Source organism: Colletotrichum spaethianum (assembly GCF_022836535.1).
Source record: "Colletotrichum spaethianum MAFF 239500 DNA, contig65, whole genome shotgun sequence".
NCBI classification, from domain to species: domain Eukaryota; kingdom Fungi; phylum Ascomycota; class Sordariomycetes; order Glomerellales; family Glomerellaceae; genus Colletotrichum; species Colletotrichum spaethianum.
In genome coordinates this window covers 24,049-46,465 of record NW_026054835.1, presented here as the reverse complement: position 1 = coordinate 46,465, position 22,417 = coordinate 24,049, and the positions used below count along the sequence as shown (strand labels likewise).

The 22,417-nt window shown below is 49.7% G+C and overlaps 5 protein-coding genes across 5 annotated transcripts; 4 read left to right on the top strand and 1 right to left on the bottom strand.

Annotated features, from left to right (window-relative positions):
* Positions 1–996: 996 nt before the first annotated feature.
* On the top strand, positions 997–1,425 carry ColSpa_12512 (FAD-linked oxidoreductase azaL; the record flags this gene model as incomplete). Its single annotated transcript, XM_049278724.1, has 2 exons — positions 997–1,114; positions 1,172–1,425. 2 exons carry the CDS (start codon positions 997–999, stop codon positions 1,423–1,425), a joined length of 372 nt encoding a protein of 123 aa, XP_049134681.1.
* Positions 1,426–7,466: 6,041 nt separating this feature from the next.
* ColSpa_12511 (uncharacterized protein) lies at positions 7,467–7,981 on the top strand (the record flags this gene model as incomplete). Its single annotated transcript, XM_049278723.1, has 2 exons — positions 7,467–7,502; positions 7,565–7,981. The coding sequence occupies 2 exons, from the start codon at positions 7,467–7,469 to the stop codon at positions 7,979–7,981; spliced, it is 453 nt and encodes a 150-aa protein (XP_049134680.1).
* Positions 7,982–12,422: 4,441 nt separating this feature from the next.
* On the top strand, positions 12,423–12,794 carry ColSpa_12510 (uncharacterized protein; the record flags this gene model as incomplete). Its single annotated transcript, XM_049278722.1, has 2 exons — positions 12,423–12,434; positions 12,492–12,794. 2 exons carry the CDS (start codon positions 12,423–12,425, stop codon positions 12,792–12,794), a joined length of 315 nt encoding a protein of 104 aa, XP_049134679.1.
* A 2,739-nt stretch (positions 12,795–15,533) lies between these two features.
* On the top strand, positions 15,534–15,785 carry ColSpa_12509 (uncharacterized protein; the record flags this gene model as incomplete). Its single annotated transcript, XM_049278721.1, has 1 exon — positions 15,534–15,785. The coding sequence occupies one exon, from the start codon at positions 15,534–15,536 to the stop codon at positions 15,783–15,785; it is 252 nt and encodes an 83-aa protein (XP_049134678.1).
* A 467-nt stretch (positions 15,786–16,252) lies between these two features.
* Positions 16,253–18,117, bottom strand: ColSpa_12508 (FAD-dependent monooxygenase yanF; the record flags this gene model as incomplete). Its single annotated transcript, XM_049278720.1, has 3 exons — positions 16,253–17,292; positions 17,421–17,844; positions 17,908–18,117. 3 exons carry the CDS (start codon positions 18,115–18,117, stop codon positions 16,253–16,255), a joined length of 1,674 nt encoding a protein of 557 aa, XP_049134677.1.
* Positions 18,118–22,417: the final 4,300 nt, after the last annotated feature.

The window sequence follows — 22,417 nt, the reverse complement described above, 5'->3', positions numbered from 1 at the left end:
TTATGCTAGCTGACTGCAACCCAACAAATGATTTCAATGCCGTCGTGTCTTAAAACCATCACCAGAACTTAGTAGGCTAGGCACTCGTAGTCTCTTTCTCAAAATCACCCGAAGCAAGACTGTTCTTCCCATCATCAAAGTGTTAGTGTCAGCTGTTGAGCTACATGTGCTACAACCATGCGAATAATTAGTCGAAAGTTTCATAGCACCGAGATGGAGAAATGCGATTCTTACCTGCCCACTGGCCAACGAAATATTCACATGAACACGATCAACGTTTGGCCGGACCCCGATTACTGGCCGGATCGGTCCATCGCGGACTTCAGTGCACTATTGGGCCGAGCTTCAACAAGCTTCAGTCCTTTATTCCGAGACTGTCCGATTTGTAACGCTGAGTCCTGGATCCTGAGACTGGTGCACGAACTTACAAGCGCAATGCGGCAAGTGATGTCTGTGTACATGTTCCAGGTATACGGGTTGCCAAATTCACCAAGCTCATAGGTTATGTGCTTAAGCTTACATCATTTCTTCTAATCTCGGATGACACAAAATTACAGGCCAAAGTTTGAATTTAAAAGACGTAAGTAAGTCTCGCTGTCATTGATCAAAGGTGCCAGGGCATATCAGTTCAGTTAGTTTTAGGCTGCCCTCAAAGGAGTCGATCTCAGATTCACCTCTGCCATACATCAAAATACTCTATATTCCACCTTCGCGAACAACATGGCCTCCAAAACACAATCAGACGTGCTCACTATACTAAAGCCGCTGATACAGACATTGAACTCGGAAGCAGTAATCACGTCAACCAATCCTTCCTACAAGCTTCATTCGGAACCGTATGCTATTCAGAAGCAGCTTAATCCATCCGTAGTACTCAATCCAACCACGGTGGAGGAACTATCCGCCATTTTGAAGTTCCTTTACGTCTCGGACTTGGACTTTGTAATCCGAGGCCATGGCTTCAAATCTCCATCTGCCAAACATGTAATTGTCAGTATGTTGAGCTTTAAGGACCTGGAATACGACTCTGTGAAGAAGATTGCGACGGTCGGCGCCAGTGCCACTTGGTTTGAGGTAGTATCGTTCATGGAACGGGTGGACCCCGAGTACTCAGGTTAGCAAGCTCCGTCATATGTCGCAGTGGGACAGTCACTTATATGAGCACGAGAAGTTCCTGCCGCCCGTACACCGAGTATTGGAGTCGCGGGGTCGATACTGAACGGTGGGCTTTCGTGGATGTCCACTGAATACGGTGGTATTAGTGATCCAATCAACTTCCTTGACGCGGAGGTCGTCAAGTATGACGGCACAGTCATCATGGCGTCCAAAGAGCCCGATCTTCTATGGGCTCTCAGAGGTGGCGGCAGCGGATTCGGTGGTGGGTACAACAAGCAGTGTCAGTATTGGTCCGCAACTGACGATTAATCAAGTCGTCACCAAGGTCCTCCTTCGAGCCCATCCATATCCGACTGAAATTTGGTCGGGTATGGTCTTAGTGCCTCGCAAATATCTGCCGCAGCTGGTTGACAAGATCTACGCCTTTAATCACTCCGTACCGCATCCAAAGGTTAATTATTTCGTTTACTTGGTACCCAAACAGCTTCTGTTCACGATACTTGAGAGGGACGAGCCTGGTGCAGAAGATTCGGTTGTGTTCCATGTCTACGACGCCCTTGGAGAAAAGCACGGCCGAGACGCTTTTGAATGGATATTGCAAATGCCTGGTGCAATCGATCGGACCAGAGTGACGAACATGAAGGGAATCCTTAGCATGCAAAGTATCTCTTCCTGATGAACTGTCAGAAATATCCACTAATCTAGTAACTATAGGGAATGCGGCGATTCTCCGAGGAACAATGAAGACCCTTTATGCACCTATGGCAGTTGCCGACTTGGAAAAAGACGCCATCACTCGGGCAGTTGATTTTTACGACAAGATAGGTGAGGTGGACAAAACTGTACAAATGATGTCCACGGTTGTCTTCGAGTTTCTTCTATTTGTAAGTCCAAGCTGGTCGTATTCTATGAATAGTCCTATTAAACGATCTATCTTCTAGCGGTCCCCGATCGGAGGCTCTTCGGAAGTTGCCTGGCCCAGATCGCATAACTTGAACCACTTGCTTTTGTTCATATTCAGCTGTCCAGGAGATGGCTCGGAGGAGCAAGAGAAAACACTTCGCCAGCTTTCCAAGGAGGCACCGAAGCAAATTCTGGGACCGAGAGTTGATGAAGCCGAGATCAATCCTGCTGGCCTTGAGCCTGATTATCACGATGTGAAAGGGGCAAGTTAACTTCAATTCTGAACTGCTTGTACCAAAGGCCACGACTAACCTTTGACAAGGTATTTGGCGAACACTTCGAGAAGCTAGTGAGCTTACGGCGTCAATATGACCCTGCGAATCGATTTAAGGCATTCTTCTGACACATTTCTCGGTCTCTTGAGCCACGAAATATTAGTCAATAACAAGGGCCCTAAAGCTTGGTCTTACATTTCAAATGGGTGAATGGTATGACAACAATTGTACTCAAGAAACTTTGAACTGAACAATAGAGCTTCTTGCTTGTTCACGTTTTTAAATCAACTTGTGAGAGCTGAATTTTGGAAATTGCGATTTACTAGCGCATGCAACGCAGCATGCCGGCTCCTGGAAACTGGTAACAATCGGGCTTGACCTAGCCATCTGAAAACCCCATGCTACATGATGTGGAGAATCCGACTATTTGAGATGACCAAAACAAGAAGTAATTTGGATACAATAACTATGCTAAACTAGCATTTGATGTACAGTGATGTACAGGTTCAACGGAATTCCTGCGTTTTCTGGACGGTTCTTTGTATGATTCGTCTGAGCGATGTATTGACGATGATACATGTCAGAGGGCTATGGCATCAGAATGAAGAAGTCAACGATAGGGCATTTAACGATAGGTAGGTGTGGTGTTGTAACATCATTTGATTCTGGCCTGCCCATACATGGCCCAACAAAGGTGTTTTATCCTTCATATGGCTGACTAATAGGGGCCTACCGGCATACCCCACGTAAGTCCATAGGTCCGTGGGTCTAGGCCCCTGACAATACACATCTAAATGATAGTCAAAAGTCATCATGGTGAATCAGTCAGATTGCTGCATAACTAAAGGTTTACGGCCCTTACTCGCTGTAGCATCCGAAAAGTTGAGAAGGGGTTAGTAATGCCTAAGCGAAACTAGACAAGTCCAGAGCAACGAGAGACCAACCTATCCTGTTTTTGAGAACCCATGGCGCAGCACGAAAGCAGACCCGCGCGTAATTCATCATATACCAACGGCTACTCGGCTGCAACTAAACTTGACGGGCATCTTCTGCTTCTGTTGTTCTTCTCGTGTCGGCCACGTAGCGTTTGGTAGCGAGTGTCTTACGATGTGTAGCTCAAAGTCGATTAAATGAATATGCAATGGATTCTGTGGCAAGTGATCACCCAGCCCTGCACCTCAGGTTGACGACAACAGAACCCCTATCAAGTACTGGCGACGTTCTAGGCCGCACTTGCAAATGAGGAAGGCTTCAATTTCCAGCAGTTGAAAGGTACCTACGATGTTACTTCCATCATGGTTGTCATGGCCAATCGTAACAAGATGTATCCGACCTGCAAAGGCAAGATTATTATGTTGCGACGATGTTATACCCAATCCTGCAGGTTGTCCAGCAATTCTCCTAGCTTGCATATACTTACTTCTCATACCATCCCGAGATCGTTGCTCTGATCTGGGCTTGACGACAGTAAGATCTACGTTTGGTAATAAAATCAGACTCAGATACTGGTAGAATCGTCGCCCAGAAACGGGAATCTCACCCAATTTTACTCATCGGCAAGTTTATGGGAAGGGACTTGAGGTGAGCCATTGGCTGATATGAAGCCACCATATACCGACTCTGTCAAGCACCACGCTCTTTTCCGTAAGTTTTGTAGCGCCTCGTATCCAGCAGCGTTTTCTCGTTATGGGTGTCCGACCACGGTCACATGAGGGCATGTCAGGGATCTCAAGCATGAAAACTAAGTCTACAGGCATGCCGAAAACGATAACATGCAGGTGGGTTCAGATCTCGCGCGGTCTCATAGTCCCCACTAAGAACTCCTCCGAATTGCCCAGAGCAAGGCGTAGATTGTGTGAGGAATACAGTAGCAGCTCGCTGTAGCTGCAATCTAAATGCCCAACGTAGAGCTGAGCTGCAAACTGTCGACTGGGAAGTGTCAGTACTGACATCAAAAGTGAAACCATCTGCCGCTTGCTGCCGAGGCACCGTTCCCCAATGCAGTCTCCCCGCATCGGGATTGCAGCTCATCGGACACACCCCACCCGCGTCACCACGCACCCATCATGTGATGTATTTTACTCAAACCGTAGAATCCGAATCCGTTTTGGAACTTGTGCCGATACAACGTGTGTTGCTTACAGAGAAGCAAAGCCGAACAGCATTATGACCAGCGCTCCGATGTCATCTACACAAGATACCACCGTACGATCTCCGCCGAAATTGCAAACTGCGACGTCTCAGAGACTCAAGAAAAGAGAATACGATCGGAAAGCTCAGCGTGTCGCCCGCGAAAAGACGAAAAGACGTATAGCCCAGCTTGAGAGCTTGGTTGAAAGGCTCAGTCATCAAGATGACAATGCCACGACCGCGTCTCTTATGAAGCAACTGTCGAAAGTAACTGAGCAACGGAACAAATTGATGAGCTGTTTGAGAACAACGTCCTCATTATTTATCGATCATGTCAAAGAAACTGAAAATTGGGATTCAGATGACGTTCCAGCAGTACCGACGCTACATGAGCAGCCATTGACAGTTGGCATGGCTTTCCGCAATCCCTCAACTCTGGGTTCTTCGGCAACGCCACAAACATCCTCAATGCCTCCCCATGAAAGTCTCACGGAACTCGATCCCCACAAGCAGAACGGCAGCTACGCGGATAGATCAATGAACGAAAGCCCCTTTGACATTGGTCAACTCCTGGATGACTCCATGTTTGAGCCGGATTTCCCAGCAACTACGCCTAAAATGAGCATCAACGAGTCACGGGCCTCATCGACTACGTACACTGCTTCGACTGAAAAACGTAGCAACAACATAATTGAAGCGCAAAGCAATCACTCAAGATGCTGCTGTTCCTTAACAAAGAGAGTCCGGCGGCTATCAGACGGCTCGCAAGTTAGTTGTAACAACTGGAAAGCCGGCAATGAAATCCTTAAAGAGCCCCTTGTCATTTCTAGTACCGTTCTCCACCTGGAAAACGACACAAGTGAGGACATACCCGTCCACGCTGTACTTCATGGCTGGGATAACATTGCCCACTCTGGCAGGATGACTCCACTGTGGAGGAAGGTTCGACAACTCGATGAGCTCTGTTTTGCGGCTTGCGGACAAGCAGAGCGCCTCGCCGTGTTATTTATCATCCACCTACTGATGAGAGCCTATGCCGATCCCAGTCTCGTGAAGTCGGCACTAATACCACCGTGGTATCTCAAGTCGTGAGTGCTGGACCCACAGCATAGGCCAAACTAGAGCGTTAAGCTGATTGCGCGGAGACCGTTGCAGGAAATCTCGCATGATCCCTCGGCCGACTATTTCGCATGGTATATGACCTCGCCTATTCCGAGCTGACAAGCATCTGACCGAGACGTATAGGCCCGCTCTCCGATACCGCTTCGCTGTTGCACCACACAGGTACTGCGGTAACATATTCTGGCATATGTTTAAGGAGCATCTTCGCATCGTCTGGCCATATGACTTTCGAGATTGTTACCTTCGGAACATCCAGCTGGGAACATACAGTCTCTCACCGCTATTTATAGAAAGAATTTATGATCTCACATCCTGGACGATGGAGCCGGACTTTTTCGACCGATTCCCCGAACTACGCCATGACATCCCGAAGTTCCCGGGACAACCATCACCATCAACCACTTATAGTTTCCTCTTCCACCAAAATTCAACGTCGGAAGGAATGGGAAGGATGTTGAGCGGAGTAGATGGTTCCCCGAAGACGGCTCGGAGTGACTCTGAAGAAAATTCGAGAAAGTCCTCGAGGAGAAAATCGGGAGAGAAATGCGTAGTCTCTACAAACCCTCATGTAAGCGGCTTTTTCTTGAGCGAGCTGGGTGTCAACGGCGACCTAGACTGTATGAACTTCTGAATCGCTCTTCGTATCAGCCAGGTTTGCGCCTTGATACGAAGACGGATGGGGAAAACAAGTTGTAAAACGCTTCAGTTATCAGAGTGGCGCAGTCGCAACAGTTTAAGTTCTTGTCACCGCATTGCCTCTAACAGCAGGAGTAAACTAGACATCAAATACACATTACTCGTGGTGGTTGTCGTTGACGATCATAGCATCGTTGATGCCGCTAGCAAAGGTGGACCCGCACTAGCAGCTCCGCGGAGACCGAGTCTCCACCCGGACCCGAAACAATCCGTATTTGTCGGGTAATGAGACAAACTTTAATGCCCTTGTCAAGGCCTTAGATACGGTAAATATCTGGTATTTGCGCCTCGATAACTCAGCCTCAGCTTCGTCATCTGTGGAAGTGAGAGAAATCCCTGTGGAGTCGATACAAGAAAAATCCCCGACGGCTCCGTTGCACATATCTACTCGCGATCCCTGAGCATTTACGGTGGGCTTTCTCGTTAGTTTCTCCTCCTTCCTCGAACCATCTATCGTGCCATGTATCCACGAATCTTGTTGTTTAGCCTGGCACTCCTTTACCCCAGAGTCTCGGACGCCAGTACAATTCAGGGTGATATCTCCGGAGATGTTAGCGTCAAATATTCTACGAGAGATCTATCTGAGGCAGGAATACCTCCGAGATCTTTGAATCACGCCGCAACCACCCACCGTCAACAGATCAACGACACCATCGCCCCCGTTCATCGAGACTGTCCGTTTAGCGCGTGGGACGATTTCTATATCACCGACTTCCTACAAGAACATTTCCACGACCTCTCTACATCGGACCATTGCTGGATCATAAAAGGCGTCCCGGGGTTGCATGAATTGCTTCGAAGGAATATCTCGGCCAACCCCCTTCTCAACGTCACAATTCCAACATGCGTTACTCTCAACGTTACCAGCTCCGGCAATACCTTCTCCATCGACTTCTCGGACAACTCGTATCAAGTGAACGGCATTGACGAGGATGAGTTTGTGGTTTTGACTTATGCTCATCGTGAGTTGCATCCTCCCAAAGAGCTTTGTTACAGTATGTATTATTGTTTGCTAATGAGTGGCCAGTCGTCTCCATGACTGCTGCATTCTTTCTTGCGTACCCAGTAATCTTGGTATTGGCGGCAACACCGAGCCTATGTATCATGATCGACCGCCCACTCCTCGAACCTACGAAACGAAAGGTCGAGCGGCTGCAGACCGTCTTCACCATCTTAATCTTTGCACCGTTTTCGATTGCAGGACTTGTAACCGGAATAATAGCAATGGGCAATTCTGACCACGCGAGAACATCGCACGGGGTAAATCTAACCAACTCTGTTTGAGATATTAACTTTTCCATTACTCACTAACAACCCTTTAGATTACAGGTTACATCACCGTCGGCCTAGCCGCCATTTCTGTCCCCCTCTACCTGTACCAAAAAAGACTCAACTCCCGCCCAGATCTTACATTCTACATGTACCGCAGGCTCAAGTTTATCAACGCTGTAGACTTTGTTGTCTGCCAATCGATCCTCCTCATCTCGGGCTTCGCGCTTCCCGACGGCATCGACGATTTTGGGATCATGACCATCTGCGGCACGACCACCATCTCTTCTTCGCTGGTCTTTTCCTTGGGCATGATCGTGTCCTTTGTATGGAATTGCGCGATGGCGACCATGACGGTGCAGTGGTTGCTTGAACGACGCATCAGGGGTGGGAGCCTCAGGGACAGGGCACCGCCTTGGATGCTTAAGTTCTTGAGAAAACGAGCTGACTCGGATGCGAGTTTCCAATGAACAGTCTCGAAGCTACTGTCAATGACCAAAGATGGGAATAGTTCATCTGGACTTGTACCTACATAGTGGTGTGCCAAATGAAAGATCCATGTATTCCCAACTGTCCTTCCGTTGTTAATTACAAAAGACTACATGATGCAGCTAGAGTTTACCAATGTCTATCAGAACCCGATGAACTTCTCTCTCCATAGAACTTGAATCATCTGTTAAAGTGGTTCTTCTCCATGGTAGGCTTCGGCCTCCGCGGATGGGATGGGTCCGGCAGTCCGCGGCGACGCGAGCGAGTCAGCCCTTGTTAGACTAAATCTATGCCCCGTGTGGAGTAAGACGCTTATAAATGGGACCCCAGTTGTCCAAGAATTATGTTCCAGGTTGGTCTCCTCCACTTCGTATCTCATCACCTTGCGTCGAGACGGCCTGTTGCTAGTGCGAACCGTATTGTTGCTCGAACCGCCTCCGTATTTGGCTTCCATTTCTCGTCGTCCGATGGACTCTTGCTTCCCAGGTAGAAGAAGATACTGCTTCTCTGCATCTCAGTGCACTGGGGCATCTCAGTTCGGAACGTTGTCCATCTCGTGCATCGGAACATTAAGCGTGCAATCGTTTCTGCCGCCTGTCCACATCCGTATAAGTTCAGGGATGCAGCGTCGATTCGATGCAAACATGCGTTTAGCCTTGCCATTCCAGTCATAAGCTACGCAATAATCGTTGCTTCCTTCCACGTAAGCTTGTCGTACAGCTGGAGTGTATGCTTTCCTGGTAACGCTGCGTCAACTCCCTTGGAGTGTCTTCGCACTTTTTCGGGCAACGCCCTCTATATAAAGCACTCCGACCGCGCCACGCTAAACGTTGTCAATCTCATCGTAGGGCACTTCGCCTGCGGAGTAGATCCCTTCTAAGTAGCTTCCAGCGCTTATGCCTTTGCTTAGTTGAGGAGTTTGTCGTCTTTACTAGCTGCCGTCCTTTGGATCGTCGCGGTGTTGTCGTCTTATCGAAGCTCCTCAACCGAGTCGTAGATACACCGTACAAACTCTTGTCCGGACTGTTGGTGGGGTCGTTTCAGTACAAGCGCTGCCGCCTTGTTGTTCGTCACCACCGCAATTCTTTCGCCCTTCATCCCCTGCAAGAATCTGCGCAACGCGTATGCCATCGCTGCCATCTGTCTGCTGTGTAGATTCTGCTCTGATCTCGGGCCTAGTGTAGAGGAGAAAGACTCCACTACGTGGGCGTCCTGTAGTCTCGGGCGTTTCTGAACGATACCACCAACTCCCACCGCTCCATTCCTCGCTGAGCTGCTAACAGCGGCGACGTAGACTGTGCTTGTTAGCTCGTTCTCACTCGTCTCTTCGCCAATTTCAACTTTGAGTCTCCGTGCACGCTTGGTACGTGCAGACACAACACGACAGTGGGTCATGCCATCCAGGTGTAGCCAATAGAAAATTCAAAATAGGTTTTCTTAACATCTAATCCTAACTAATCTTCATATCCTGACCGCTAAACTAATCCCTAATCCTAACCTAAATCTTACACTTTAACCTTAACTAGAATCCTAATAGACCTCTAGAGGAGCTTTCTTTACGATTTTTCTATGACTTTATAGGCCGAAAGTAATAAAAGATATGTCTTAGAAAGAGAAATGTAGGTCTAGCAGAGTCTAGATATGTATTTTGTAGAATAAAGTAGTAGGATATTGGGAGGTGAAGAAGCCCAAAGTTGCCCTTTATTTTCTGAATGTCATGACTCACTGTCATGTTGTGTTTGCAGTTTGATCACTCGGAGGAGACGTCCGTAGTCCTTCTTTGAGCATAGTCTTCAATCCACCTCATTGACCCCTACCTTTCTATGGGCCTGTCAGCTGCTTCCCAACAATTGTTAACCCTGTTCTGCGGCCTACCTATGCGACAAGTCGTCAAAATCGGATTTCTTTCCCCTTTGAAAATCATCGTGAGACTCAACCGTCACTAAAGTATTCTGAAAATAAAATTCAGATAAATTATGTTGCATGCAAATTGGCTTAAATACAGTCGAGGTTGGTTGTTCAGCCGTTAGGGAGTTCGAATCCAGCTGAGCCACGGCTCAACAATCCGCTAAAACCGACCATGATTATTCCTATGCTTTTGGAGACCTCTTTGACTCCAGCCTGAAAGATACGGTTGTTTAGAGATGGGTTGTTGCGTAGGCTTTGCCATCGAGCGAGGAGTCTCTTGCGGGTTTCCGCGGACAGCGAATCCAGCCTCGAGTGTCCAGTCGGATCTGACAGATTCTTATCTAAGATAACTCGATATTGAGCATCGGTAGGATTTGATGGCATATTGGAAGGATCCCCAGGCTTGAAGTCCATGCCGACCTCATTACCTCAATGTTCAACAACAGCATCGAAAGGGAGAAGAAACTTCTTGGCTGTGCTGTGCTGATGCCGTAGTGCTTCCAGAAAACAGTTTCGGTAAGCCTGCAGTGATGGCTGCCTTATCCTTCGCTTTGAGCTTGCGCAACCGTCGGGGCGGGTGATCCGTCCGCTGCTGAACGACCTGAAACATTTTCTAGGTGAATGGAGTCAAAAGTTGGTACACGCCGTGGCGTGGACTGAACGCATTGTGACGGAACTCGATTGAATCCAATTGTGCAGCCGATGTCAAAGAGAGCATCAATCGGGATCTGAAGACCTGATATAGCTAAACGATCGTTATCAGGGCAATTGATAATGGCCATGCCTACTCTCCGTGCCGAATCTCGATATGTCCAGAGTCTCTGTTGCACGAAGAAGAAGTCAAGTCTTTCGGCACGCATAATTGCAAAGTATGGACGGGCCCAGAAGTCCGGAGCAATATTACAATCTTTAAGATTAGATAATGGCTGGTACTAGAAACATCAGCAGGAAAAATTCTCAAATTCGCTAGACTTCCCCTTGCCCCATCCGCACCGCCCCAGTTTCCTTTTCCGAACGCGCGTTCGGGATGTACCTTCCGTTGCACAGTAGACCTCTGAACTTCTGGTGGCATAGTCATCGTCGGTTATGTTGCCGTGCCAGAGCACTTGCAACCAATTTCGGCACACGCGGCCGAGTTTCTCGTTGGTTCCTTTGCCATCACACGTGCACTGGATGCAGTTAGGAGTTGCAGTAACCTGATATCTCACCGCTGTCAAGCCGGAAGTTGCCGTGGTCACGCCTAACAGGGGACATGAGTCATGTGTCCTCGCCATCTAGGATGGTCATGGTGAGTTAACCATAGCGCGGGTGAGAATGGATTCTTTTTCAAGGGCCAGACTTGCTCCTGTCTGAAGATATACTTGTCTAAAAAGGGTGCTGGAGGAGCTAAGAGATTGTTGATATCGAACTTCGATTCTATTCGAGCTGTCACGGTTTCGGGAGCCGATATTGCTAGTTATGTGACAGGGACCATATCCTGAGCTTTTCAGACATGGAGGAGAACCTTGTCTTGATTGATGTGGTTATGAGATGGAGGGACGGATGTAGTTAAATGTTTTGCCCTGCTCACTCGAACTTCCAATAGCCAGTACCTTCCCTTTCTTTCTGTCTCTTTGTCATCATGTTCCCTCTCCCGTTATCACCAATCCCAATTTAGTAATTATTAAGATCACCTTCCGCGCCAATACGCCAGCTGAACCATATAACACACCGACAAATCTGAGCGGCATAAGTAAAGGGGGAAAGAGGGCTAAACGAGGTAGCTAGCTGAGGCTTGGGAATGATGACGCCGCTTCAGCTTGTTTCTTGTTTAAATCTAGACTTTTTCTAGGGGCTCACAAATTAAAAGCTCAAGTCAGTCATACTGACCATTGAGGCAAACCCCATTCGGGATATCATGCCCCCATTTTTAGCGCTGTTTGCCGTCCAATATCATTCCCTACTAGCCATTTTATTAGTCTCATGCGAGTCAGAACCTCCCTGGGAACTTTTACGTGCAAGGAAAAAAGGACTGAGATTGGAGAATAGAAGACTTTTGTTTGATGATCGTGGCAGCCAGCGTGTGTCTAGAAGAGGAAGTCTTCCGGTGCTCTTAGGCCCGCCGTTTTGCAATGAGTCAGATGGTCAGATAAGCTTACCCGTCAAAGAGGCACACTTGGCGCACGTGGCTCACCTCCGAAGAATGAAAGTATTGCACGACAACCTGAGAAAATACAAAATAGGTCTACTTTAAGGTAAATTAGATTAAGTAATATAACAACAAATATATCACGCTGCAATAAGTACCGCCTTGCCAAGATAAGCCATGCTTACTTGACTGGGCTACACATTAGATATCTCTCACTGACAAGTACTGTTAAGTCTAGGTGTATAAAGGTCAAGGGAAGCCGCTCTTCTTACACTAAGATTTGTCAGTCATCAAGCAAATAAGTCGACTTCCTCTATCTCTACCTATTCTTTCACTCTTTCAACCCTTCAAGGTCGTGACAATAAACCGTCTCTAATCCAGTCAAGATGATGTTCAAAGTAAGCAGTCGGAATAGAAGATTTAACAAAGTAATCAAAGGCTAATATTAACTTCAGTCTGCCGCCCTTCTTGTTACCTTTCTCCCAGCCCTTGCCTGGTCTTGCGCTGTATACGACTTCTGCCTTTGTCAAAATGCCGACAACAGTTTCAACGATGAAATTACGAAGAAGGCTTGTGCCAACTTCGGAGGAAACTATCTGAAATTTGATGATGGTCGCCACTACTGCGGTGCCGGATCAGCTGGAGCTGGTATTGGTGGAGTGCAGCCACTGTTGTTGCAAAACTGCCGCTTCAAGACGGCGTGCAACAACTACGGTGCTGCTGGCGACTCCAACTGCTGGGGAAAGGAGTGGAAGTAGATTGATCAGGGTTACTAGAGTAACATTTGAGACCGGGGATGTTCAGGCATATATATCACTAGGAAGCCTTTCAGAGGCTCTAAATCTAAGAGAATCTACCTGTCTATCTTTAGGTACTGGAATGAAACTTTCCTGCTAATAAGGTTATTACCAGTCTAAAAGTGCACTGTTCTTCCTAAGTCTATCCTATGTACAATAAAGCATATTGGCGCATGACGTGGGTAGGCCCATAAGAATCCCATCGCTAGGGGTCCGGCCGATATCCGGCGTCCGATATCCATCTTTGTAACACAAGATCTTTATGACCCTGCCTCACGTAGCATCTCAGTAAGAAAACATGCCTTGCTGCATGGCCGGGTGGATAGTGGAACAGGGCAGGGTTTCCTGCTCTCATTGAGGTGGTCTTTGCGTTTAGTTTCTTTGATTTCTTAGCTAAGCAAGGTCTAACCAGGGGTATAGAAACTTCAAAGATACAAAAGGACTTAGATCACACACGTACAATAAACGCATACTCATCGGACTTTTCTACGCTCAAAGGAGCATCCTTTTTGTCTTTCGTAATACCTAACGCCCTAATTACCTCTACACAAGAACTTTGGGAGTCTCTACTTTATCCATCGCGTCCCAGCCAAGCCTGATCAGGGCATATTCGACCTGATCAGGACAGCTGATTCGCAGCTGGCTAAAGGCATCTTGCGTAGCTATAGGGGGAGGTTATGGTTGTCACTGTACTGCACCGCTCTCTATAGACATGATCACCCTACACGCTTCCAATAGCCTAAATTGAGGCCAGTATTACGCCGAGGAAAAAAGGCGAGGCTAATTCTATGGCCACTGTTATACAGCAGTCAATTGGTCCACAGCCTTTCCAAGGATGTGTTTAAAGTAAGAGATGGTCAGGCCGAAGGCGGGTTCGTTCTTTCGATCGTGTAACTGGAAAAAGGGCAATTAGTTGCTTAACATGCCAAGCCGCAGAGCAGGCCATATCAATAAGGGGTGACTAGAGGGTCCTAGAGTAGTCTCAAAGTGTTTTTTCCTGGAAAAAAATATGGATTGACTATTGGATTATGACGTGCTTCCAAAAACCGTGTCTGATAATGCAGTTTCCAGTTCATGCAGTATTGCTTAGAAGCGATACGTTTAATTCTTAGGACCATTGGGTTGCCTTCTCATGAGTATCTTAGGCAGAATCAAGAAATCCGGTTGGGGTACACAGCTATCAGTCGCGATTCGGCACGCATGCCGGAGGATAACATTCATCAAAAATAATACCTCATTAGACCCCGGTTGATTCATCACGCTGGGTATATTGGCGGCATCTTTGCCACATGCACTGCATGTCTTGATGCAGTTCGCGCAGTGCTCGGGTAATGAATGTGTCGGTATCTTTGAGATCTCTAAGCGCTAACATTAAGGGGTTTGCAAGCGATATCCCCACGTTCTAAAATTGAAGAATCATAACGATTGGGCGCCTTCTTCATTTGTATATAATACTCTACTTACAGATATTGAGAGCCTACTTATCAAGTGACACTATGATGAGGATATTGATGAGGCAGACTGCCGCATTTTCAAGAGCAAGGACCAACGAGAGCGTTCATGTAGCTCGCGAACTCGAACCCAAACAGCTCACATTCTCCTAATATCATCACAGTGTGTAAACACGAGTTTGGTTGGATGACTGCTGCCGCCTCTCTTATCCTGGTAATTACGGGACAAGACAAATTGCCAAGCCAGGCGGCTAGCCGTTTTCCATGGGCCGGAAATGTTTTGACCTCCGATGCGCGCACTCGTAGCCAGATTTCAAGAGGGCTTATACTGACTTGATTTATCGGAAATCTAGAACCTCTTTCTGTCCAAAGTTTTAGGTCGGATGACCATACCGTAGTGGTAAGAGAGTGTGGACTGGCACAGTTTGGCAGCCCCACGAACCAGAATCATCCGGTATTCGGCATGGTTGTCCAAGGTAAGGCGACCAAAACTGTTCTCTGACAGAGAAAAAAGCCACATTTCACGCACAATTGTCAGTCAAGTGACGGAGGCGACATGCCCTTACCTGCCAATCTACGGCAACCATCTGCATGAAGGTCGGCCTACCCCTGCGGGGCAGGACGACTGTCCGTTTGTTCCTTCACAACTTGCCCAAGCATTCGCAGCTTCACATGACCCACACGTAGCCAAGATTATTGTGGTGCGGAAACGCTTTCTCAAGATGTTTGGCTCCAGTCCTGGGGACATCGTTCTTTTCACTAAATTTACCGCTAAGGTAATTCAGGCTCTTCAGGATAAGGGCGGCTCCAAGTCTGAATTCCAACTCGCCGTACGGCAGTGTGAGGCATTTCTTTCCGCCGTGCAATAGCTCCGAAGCCTAGATCTCTCAAGCCTCCCCGAATCGTTCCGTTCCCAAATCACGCAAAGCTCCTCGACTCTCGAGGATGTTATCGATGATTTTCATAAAAGCCTTTGAAACTATGAAAAGTCTCTAGGTAAGGCTTCGCAGCGCGAGGTGATTTCGAGCGGGCTAAGGAAGATACAGTGGGCTTTGGCGGCTGCCGAGGACCTTGGGAAGTTCAGACAGTGTCTTTCTGCGTAGCTGGACCACCTGAAGCTTATGATCAACAACAGCGTCCTGAAAGCTGCACTATTCGTCTGATGGCATCTCCCACAATTACCTTCCGGTGTTTCCATTAATACGTTACGCTCAGGTCAGCTTTAACAGGTGTTAGCCAGTCTCAGGGAATGTTTGCCGCTGGTCTCGGGAGTTCAGCTTTGGTTGCACTGCCGCCTCGGCCAACGTGCCGCGCGAACCATTCCATCGACTGGAGGCTCGGTGACGGTAGTGAGAGGCTCATCCTTCAGAAGGTGGACACCATCACCGACCTTGTCTACGACCGCCTCCTGACAAGAGGTGGTTTCCAGTGGAAATGCAAGGACGAGTCCGTACTCTGCCAGACCAAACCACAGATGACCTCCAAGCTCAGGCTCATGTAACAACAAGATCACTACGTCAGATTCTTCCAACTACGGTAGTCCACACACCTACCCCAGCTAGAAATGTTCACGGAACGATGGAAGAAAGCACAGCGGCGCGTTCTAAGTTCGAGGCTACCACCATAGCAGGAGAGATTAATGAGTATCTTCGCTCGATTAATCTCGCAGAGTTGTCCGGAGAAGAACAGGGCTACGTAGAAACCGCGGGCACCACATCGCATCTTCTCCTACCTGACAGAGAAGCGGCGAACAGCGATACACCAAACGGCTCCCAAAACATTGGGGATGGTGGCTCGTCCAGATCGCGATCTCGTAGCCGGGGAAACGGAAGTTTCATGAATTCGTCACCCATGCGCAATCCTTTTTCGGCGTCCTTTATCTCTAGGTGTTAGCATCACGTAGAACTTGTCTGCCATTCGAGGCAAGAACGCTTGTGTCTCATAACAAGGGTCATTAATTCTACGTAACTACCAGTTAAAGAACCGCGGGTCCGAAACCGGCCCGCGATCAAGCTTGAAGTACCCAGGCTGTAGCTTCTGGAAAACCTCCTTCGGATCATACTTCTTCGCAACACCCTTCAGCCTGTCTTTGTTCTCCGCCCCGTACCCGCTGATGGCTTCTTGGAACTGCCCGGCGTAGTTCAAGTAGATATAGTCGTTGTCCATCCCCCGCGCCTTGGCCCCGGCGTTGATCTTCTCTAACAGCGTCGACGCAAAGCCGTACACCGCATCGTCGTCCTCCTTGTTGCTCCACATGATGGAGATCAGCACGATGTAGAACGGTCCGTCTTCGGTGTCCAGTCCGAGGGCGTTGCCGCCGTTCTTCTGCATGTGCTTCAGCATCGGCACGGTGATGCCCTGGATCACCAAAGCGGGTACAATGCCCGGCACGTCCGCGACAGCGAGAACCTCTTCAAAGTAGGTGTTGCGGGCGAGCTCGACGATCTCGATGTTTGCTTTGGTGCTGATGACGGCGTAAATCTCCCGCAGGCCCGGCGGCGAGCTCTCCATACCCTCTCTGGCGAATTCGGCAACAACGCGGTTCTGCGTCGTGTTTGAGACGGCGGGAATGGCGTTCCACTCAGAAAAGAAGTCGGCATTGCCGCCATCCGGCTCCGAGTAATAAAGCGTCGTCGACGAGAGCTTGGTGCCGTTAGAGTAGATGTACACGTGCCACATACCGGCTTTGGGATCCTCCTCCGCGTTGGCGATGGAGTTGGCGAAGGCCTCTGTGATCTGGGGAAAGCTGTTTTCCAAGTAGGTCCTGGAGCCGCCCCACATGCTACCACCGGGTAGCGGATGGGTGAGGAGGTTGAAGCTGACGACGAGGCCAAAGTTGTTCCCGCCGCCGCGGAGCGCCCAGTAGAGGTCCGGGAACTGGGTTGCCGTCGGTCGGATGATGGGTCCGCTTGCGATTACCACCTGTCCATGTAAGCTCATGTATGTGACCTTGAGATAGTTGACGTACATCGTAGCTCTCGACATTGTCACAAGCCCAACCGTAGAGGCTTGAGAAATAGGAGATGCCACCTAGGATTAAGTCAGCACACACAAGCCCTGGAAGATGGGTTGGTCGAAGACAGCGCTGAAACTGCCAGGCATTACCATAACATCGCCTCGACTATCAGCAACTTACCTCCGGTGGTGAGTCCTCCGACACCAATGTTGTACAAGCGTCCCCCAATGACAGTGAGATCAGATTTGGTCAGCTCCTCATAAACATCGCCCCAGATGTTCCCAGGCTGGATCGAGGCAACCTTTTTGTCAGCAGACAACGAAATGCCCTTCATGTTCACGAACGAGATGGTAATCCCGCCTTCGGCACTGGACGCCCCAGCCATCGCAGCGTGCCCGCCGCTCTTGGCTGCGAAGGGGCACTGCGTCAGCCGAGATAGAAGAACCACTACTGACACCTCCTCTGGCTTGGACGGCTTGAAGATGCAGTGAGGCCTGACCTCAGCCTGGTTCGCTGACCAGTACGAACTAACAAATGCGGTGTATGCCGTCTCATTTCTCGTCTCGACGGCGGCGTCGCCATAAATGAACTGCAGTGAGCCGCACTGCATATGAGAAACGAATGTTAGTATTCACTCAATCATTGCTAGAAGTAAGTGGTCACTCACAGCTGCAGAGCACCCGATCTCTGACCGTTTGCCGACGCCAGTCAGATCGGGGATCTCAGACACATCAATGCCGTGCGTCAAGAGTGCTTCAGCAACGTTGAAGCTTTCTGGCTCCACTACTGAGGCGGCGTCGCCCAAGTCTTGCGCAACGACAGAAATAACGTGGCTGGCTGCCAAAGCAGCCGCCAACATCAGTTTTGATACTTGCATGGCTCCGACTGTAGGCTGATCCTGTGAGAACCGAACTGTCTTCGACGTGTAGAAAGAGGCCCATTTCTGGGACAGCCTCTTGTAATTTGGGCGTATAACATATATTTATACCTTTGTGAGCTATGCTGGGATGGGTAGGTAGTTAGTCTGGAGCCTGAAGCATGGGGTCTCTCGCAATTCCGTGCTACCCGACCCTGAGGTGCATAACCGATCCTGAGCTAGAGCAGAGTAAGCTCATGTTCCCTGCAAGAGAATCTCGCGACAACGTAACATTCGAGAGACTAAGCGGTGGCGGCGGGAAGAAACAGCTGAGTTCTCGAAGGCTACCAATCACAACTGCTGTATTTGTACACATCATGCAAGGCGGACCGCGATCAAGGGCAATCTGTTGGCGCCGTGCTGACTGCTTAAGCCCTGATTTGAGACATTTGCTCAAAGCAAGACAGACATTGTTTCCTTTTCATTTCTTCCCAAGGGCGGATTGTGTGATTACCATGCACGTCAGAACCCTGCAGGAATATCTGCAGTAAGCATTCCTTATCGACGTACAGCTCCATTGCCCACCTTTTGCTTGGCTAAGCTCGATAGATCAAGCAAACCCACAATCGCGACTCGAAGCTATATGCAACATAGGCTACGATCTGCAACAGGGCAGAAACTTGTGACCAAGTCTGGAGGCTCGATGATACCGGTCCGATGAGGTTTGGCTGCTAATGAACTTCCTCTGAACTGTCATGGGCGTTTGCGGAACATATGCTGGCTAACAACGAAGATACTAACTGTCCACAACGTCTCATGGAACTGTTCTAGCGTGACCCAGAATCATTCACGTGTGTGTAACAGGCCCTGAACGTAAAGGTTGTTGGAAAAGGTCACAAAGAGAGACAGCCGCGAGGTTCGTTTGCCTTTTCAATCGTTCTTTGAGTCCCATGGGTGCAAGCCATTATCTCCTGACGAGGATAGTCCCGTGAAATTAGAAGAGGGCCAAGTTCATGTACTATTGAACTATAGAGAAGCAGCGGACATTTCAGATTACCTCACTGCACAGTGGTTCCTAAAGAGAGAGATCACATTAAAGTCCCTGAGAAGTATTTCTTAGTGGAAACGGGGCCAAATGACGGCAAGTGTATGCATCTAATGGCCTGCAGATGGGAGGATTTAATATTTGGTGCCGTAAACTTGAGAGGTCAAGGTCCGGTTTGATCGGTTTGATCGGTGCGCCTGCGCTCGAGAACAGAAGCTGCCGAGCAAGCCGGTCGTAGTTGAGGTAAAGTTTGGAAAATTGATGGGAACTTGGGCCAATGAATGTCAACCCCAAAACAAGCTCACGGTCATGACTTGTGCTATCTTGCAAGAGTTAGTATCTGTAGGAACAAATGACTGATACCGAAAGTGTCAGAGAATCATGGACAATAAAACCTGCTATACATGATTTTATGCCGAAGATCATCCAGAGTACAGTGGAGAATGGAAGGTTTGGAACCGTCTTCTCGTTAGGGTCATGACAGCTCGACGTGGAGGTGTTGCATGCCATTTCTTGGCCAGACCGAACATCAGAGGACCGAACGGACAGCACCCGATCGGGCCATCCCACCTGAGACACGGGCGGTGAAGTGTTTCTCAAGAGCGATCCAATAGCAGAAGAGAAACCTTGAGGAAGCGTTGAAATGGGATCGCACTAGGTATACCAGCCCTCGTGGCAATCATTCCGTGGGATCCGGGAAAGTCTCAACGTTGCGCCGTCCCGAGTCCGAATGAAATGGCAGCTGTCAAATGCACAGTGATTCCTAACGCGGAGATGCGCCGTCTGAAAATCATGGAATACCTAGGACCCCGCGTGATGCGCCTCTCCCAGCCGCTACAACGCCATCAGCACCCTTTGGGCACCCTTAGGGTCACACACCAGCGGTCCGTTTAGGCGGGTCATGGAGCTAGGCGCTGTTGGACGTGGGCGGTGGGAGATTTGCGCGGGGAAGGAGTGTTTTAGACGCCGATTGGAACGGTGGAAATAGTGGAATGACGGAAGAGGGTGGATGCGGCTGCGGTAGCATGTCTTGGTCCAGTGAAATTGTCTCGATGGCGCCTTCGAGGATCACTTGGGGGGGGCTGTTTGCCATGGCTGGATGTCTCGGCTAATAGGTTGACGTGATGATTCGGCCAAGTACCAGGTGACGCCATGCTGGAGCCAGATCCAGTCAGGACAGTTCACTGTGCATGGGGGCGCAGAGGCCATCGGGAGTTTCCCCGCCCTCGGCCCTAGATGGCTAGGCTTGTTTGCTGGACTCCTGATCACGCCCCCATGATGGTGATGAATGGAATGATCGGTGAGGGTAAGATGGGAGTCGTGGACGACATAAAGAGGGGCTGAGTATCGTGGGTCGATCGATGTCTGAAAATGATGAGCCATGTCTTGCGGCCTGCCTAGGTAGTTCGCCTTGCTGTCACCCAACAAAGCTTTGCCAATAGCTTCCCCGGATCTTCACTGACGGCTAGGGGCAAAGGACAGGAACAGGAAAAAGGGTGCTGAAAACAAAGGTAATCCCTGTCGTGGCATCACTGATCGTCGGTGTGCGGTGGTGTCTGTGCCTCGCCCTCGCTCGCTTGGTGGTGCGACTGCTGACTTGTCCAGCTTGCTCGGGACCCGTTTGGTTTGCATGCTTGCTCGCTTGTTGCCATCGAGGCCCAGGGCCTTAGATATCGGGTACAGCTCTTGGTATTGACGTCTGGTTGGTGCACCGCGCCGCAGTACAGGCCGGGCAAAAGACTCCAACAGCCGTCTATCCCGTAGGCTGGGCATCTGTGCATAGGTAAGGAAGAATCGTGGCAGGCAAGCCGAGAGGCAAACGGCGGGCTTAGACGGCACGGCGGCACGCTCGGGCGGTTGAGCGGGCTTGGATCGGACTGAAATCATTGGACTCAAAGGGTCCGGTGGTGGGCGGCTCTGCGTTTGCATTGCGTCCCCCGTGTGGCCGTTCTCTGGTCGCAAGCGCATGAGCAGTTGCAAAATCAAAGACACCGGGCCAAACGAGCTGGGATAAAGGGACCGGCAAAGGCATTGGAACCTTCTGTGGCCTGGTGGTTCGGCTGTTTCTTCTCGCATCGACTTTCCCGTCCGAACAAGGTGGATGCCTCAACGGAGAAGGGCTCAAGGTACGTGTTTTTGGTTCTCTGCCCATCTCCCTCCCTCCCTCTCTCTTGGATTCTTGGGGACTTCCCGTCGGGAGAGTTTGAGAAGTGTGAAAGGTGAGGCGAGGCGAAAGACGACGGACGAATGAGAGGGCGAGAAAGCTGAAGCTCTGGTCCAGACCTTTGCTCGCTGCCAACCGAGGAGGCAGACCAGTCTGAAGTTTCAAACAAGTCACAAATACCTGGACGCGCCGCTTTGGCGTACCAATAATTCGAGTAGTTGTCTCCAAACACATTATTGCGAGACCCTGGAATCTCAGGCAGGAGACGACAGTGGCCGTGCAGATCGGACATCGGACACCGGACAGCGGCAATCTGAAAGTGTGAGCAAAGCATATTGCATCACGGGGGGCATTGCAAGAACAGACAGCGGAAAGCCGCCAGCAAAGCAGAGAGAGCAAAGCAAATCAAAGCAGAGCAGAGCACCGCACCGCACAGCGCACCGGCAGCAACCGCGGCCTCCGTCCCTATTTCTGCAGTCACGACACCACAACACCAGCCAGACTCCGTCCGACGGTACGTGCCTCCCTTCTGCCCAACATTCCTTCCTCCTTTCCTGGCCTGCCTCTCTTGTCTGTCCAGTCCGCTGCTGCTGCTTCCTGCCCGCCGCTGTCCTTCCTCGTCGTCTCCCTACCCCCTGGTCCTTCCTGCCCTTGCACTTCCGTTACGTCAGGGGCCGGCTCGCCCACTCAGGAAGGGAAGGGACCTGCGTCACGGACGCGGCACATCCAGAACTCCAGGAGAGGAAACACTCTTCCAGGTTGCCTTAGGTGGACTGGGGCTGGAAACGTCCCATGCTTTTCGAAGGGGGGCATTGAGAAACGCGACACACTTCCAAACCCTCTTCGACGCCATCAATGCAACCCTTCTTTCCCTTCTTTTTCCTGGATTTCTCTCCACTTGGAACATCTTTCTTATCTCACCGTCTGCCTCATATTGCCCATTGCCACGCTGCCCTTCACCTTCTCCCTTTCGCCAACCGTCCAGCGTTACTAACGCCGGCCCTCGCCCTGACATTGTTCCAGACCCCTCCAGATCGTCATCCTTCCCCGATTCGCTCGCTGCCCTGACTGAGGAAAATCGATAAGGAAAAAAACCCCCAGGGTAGCAAAAA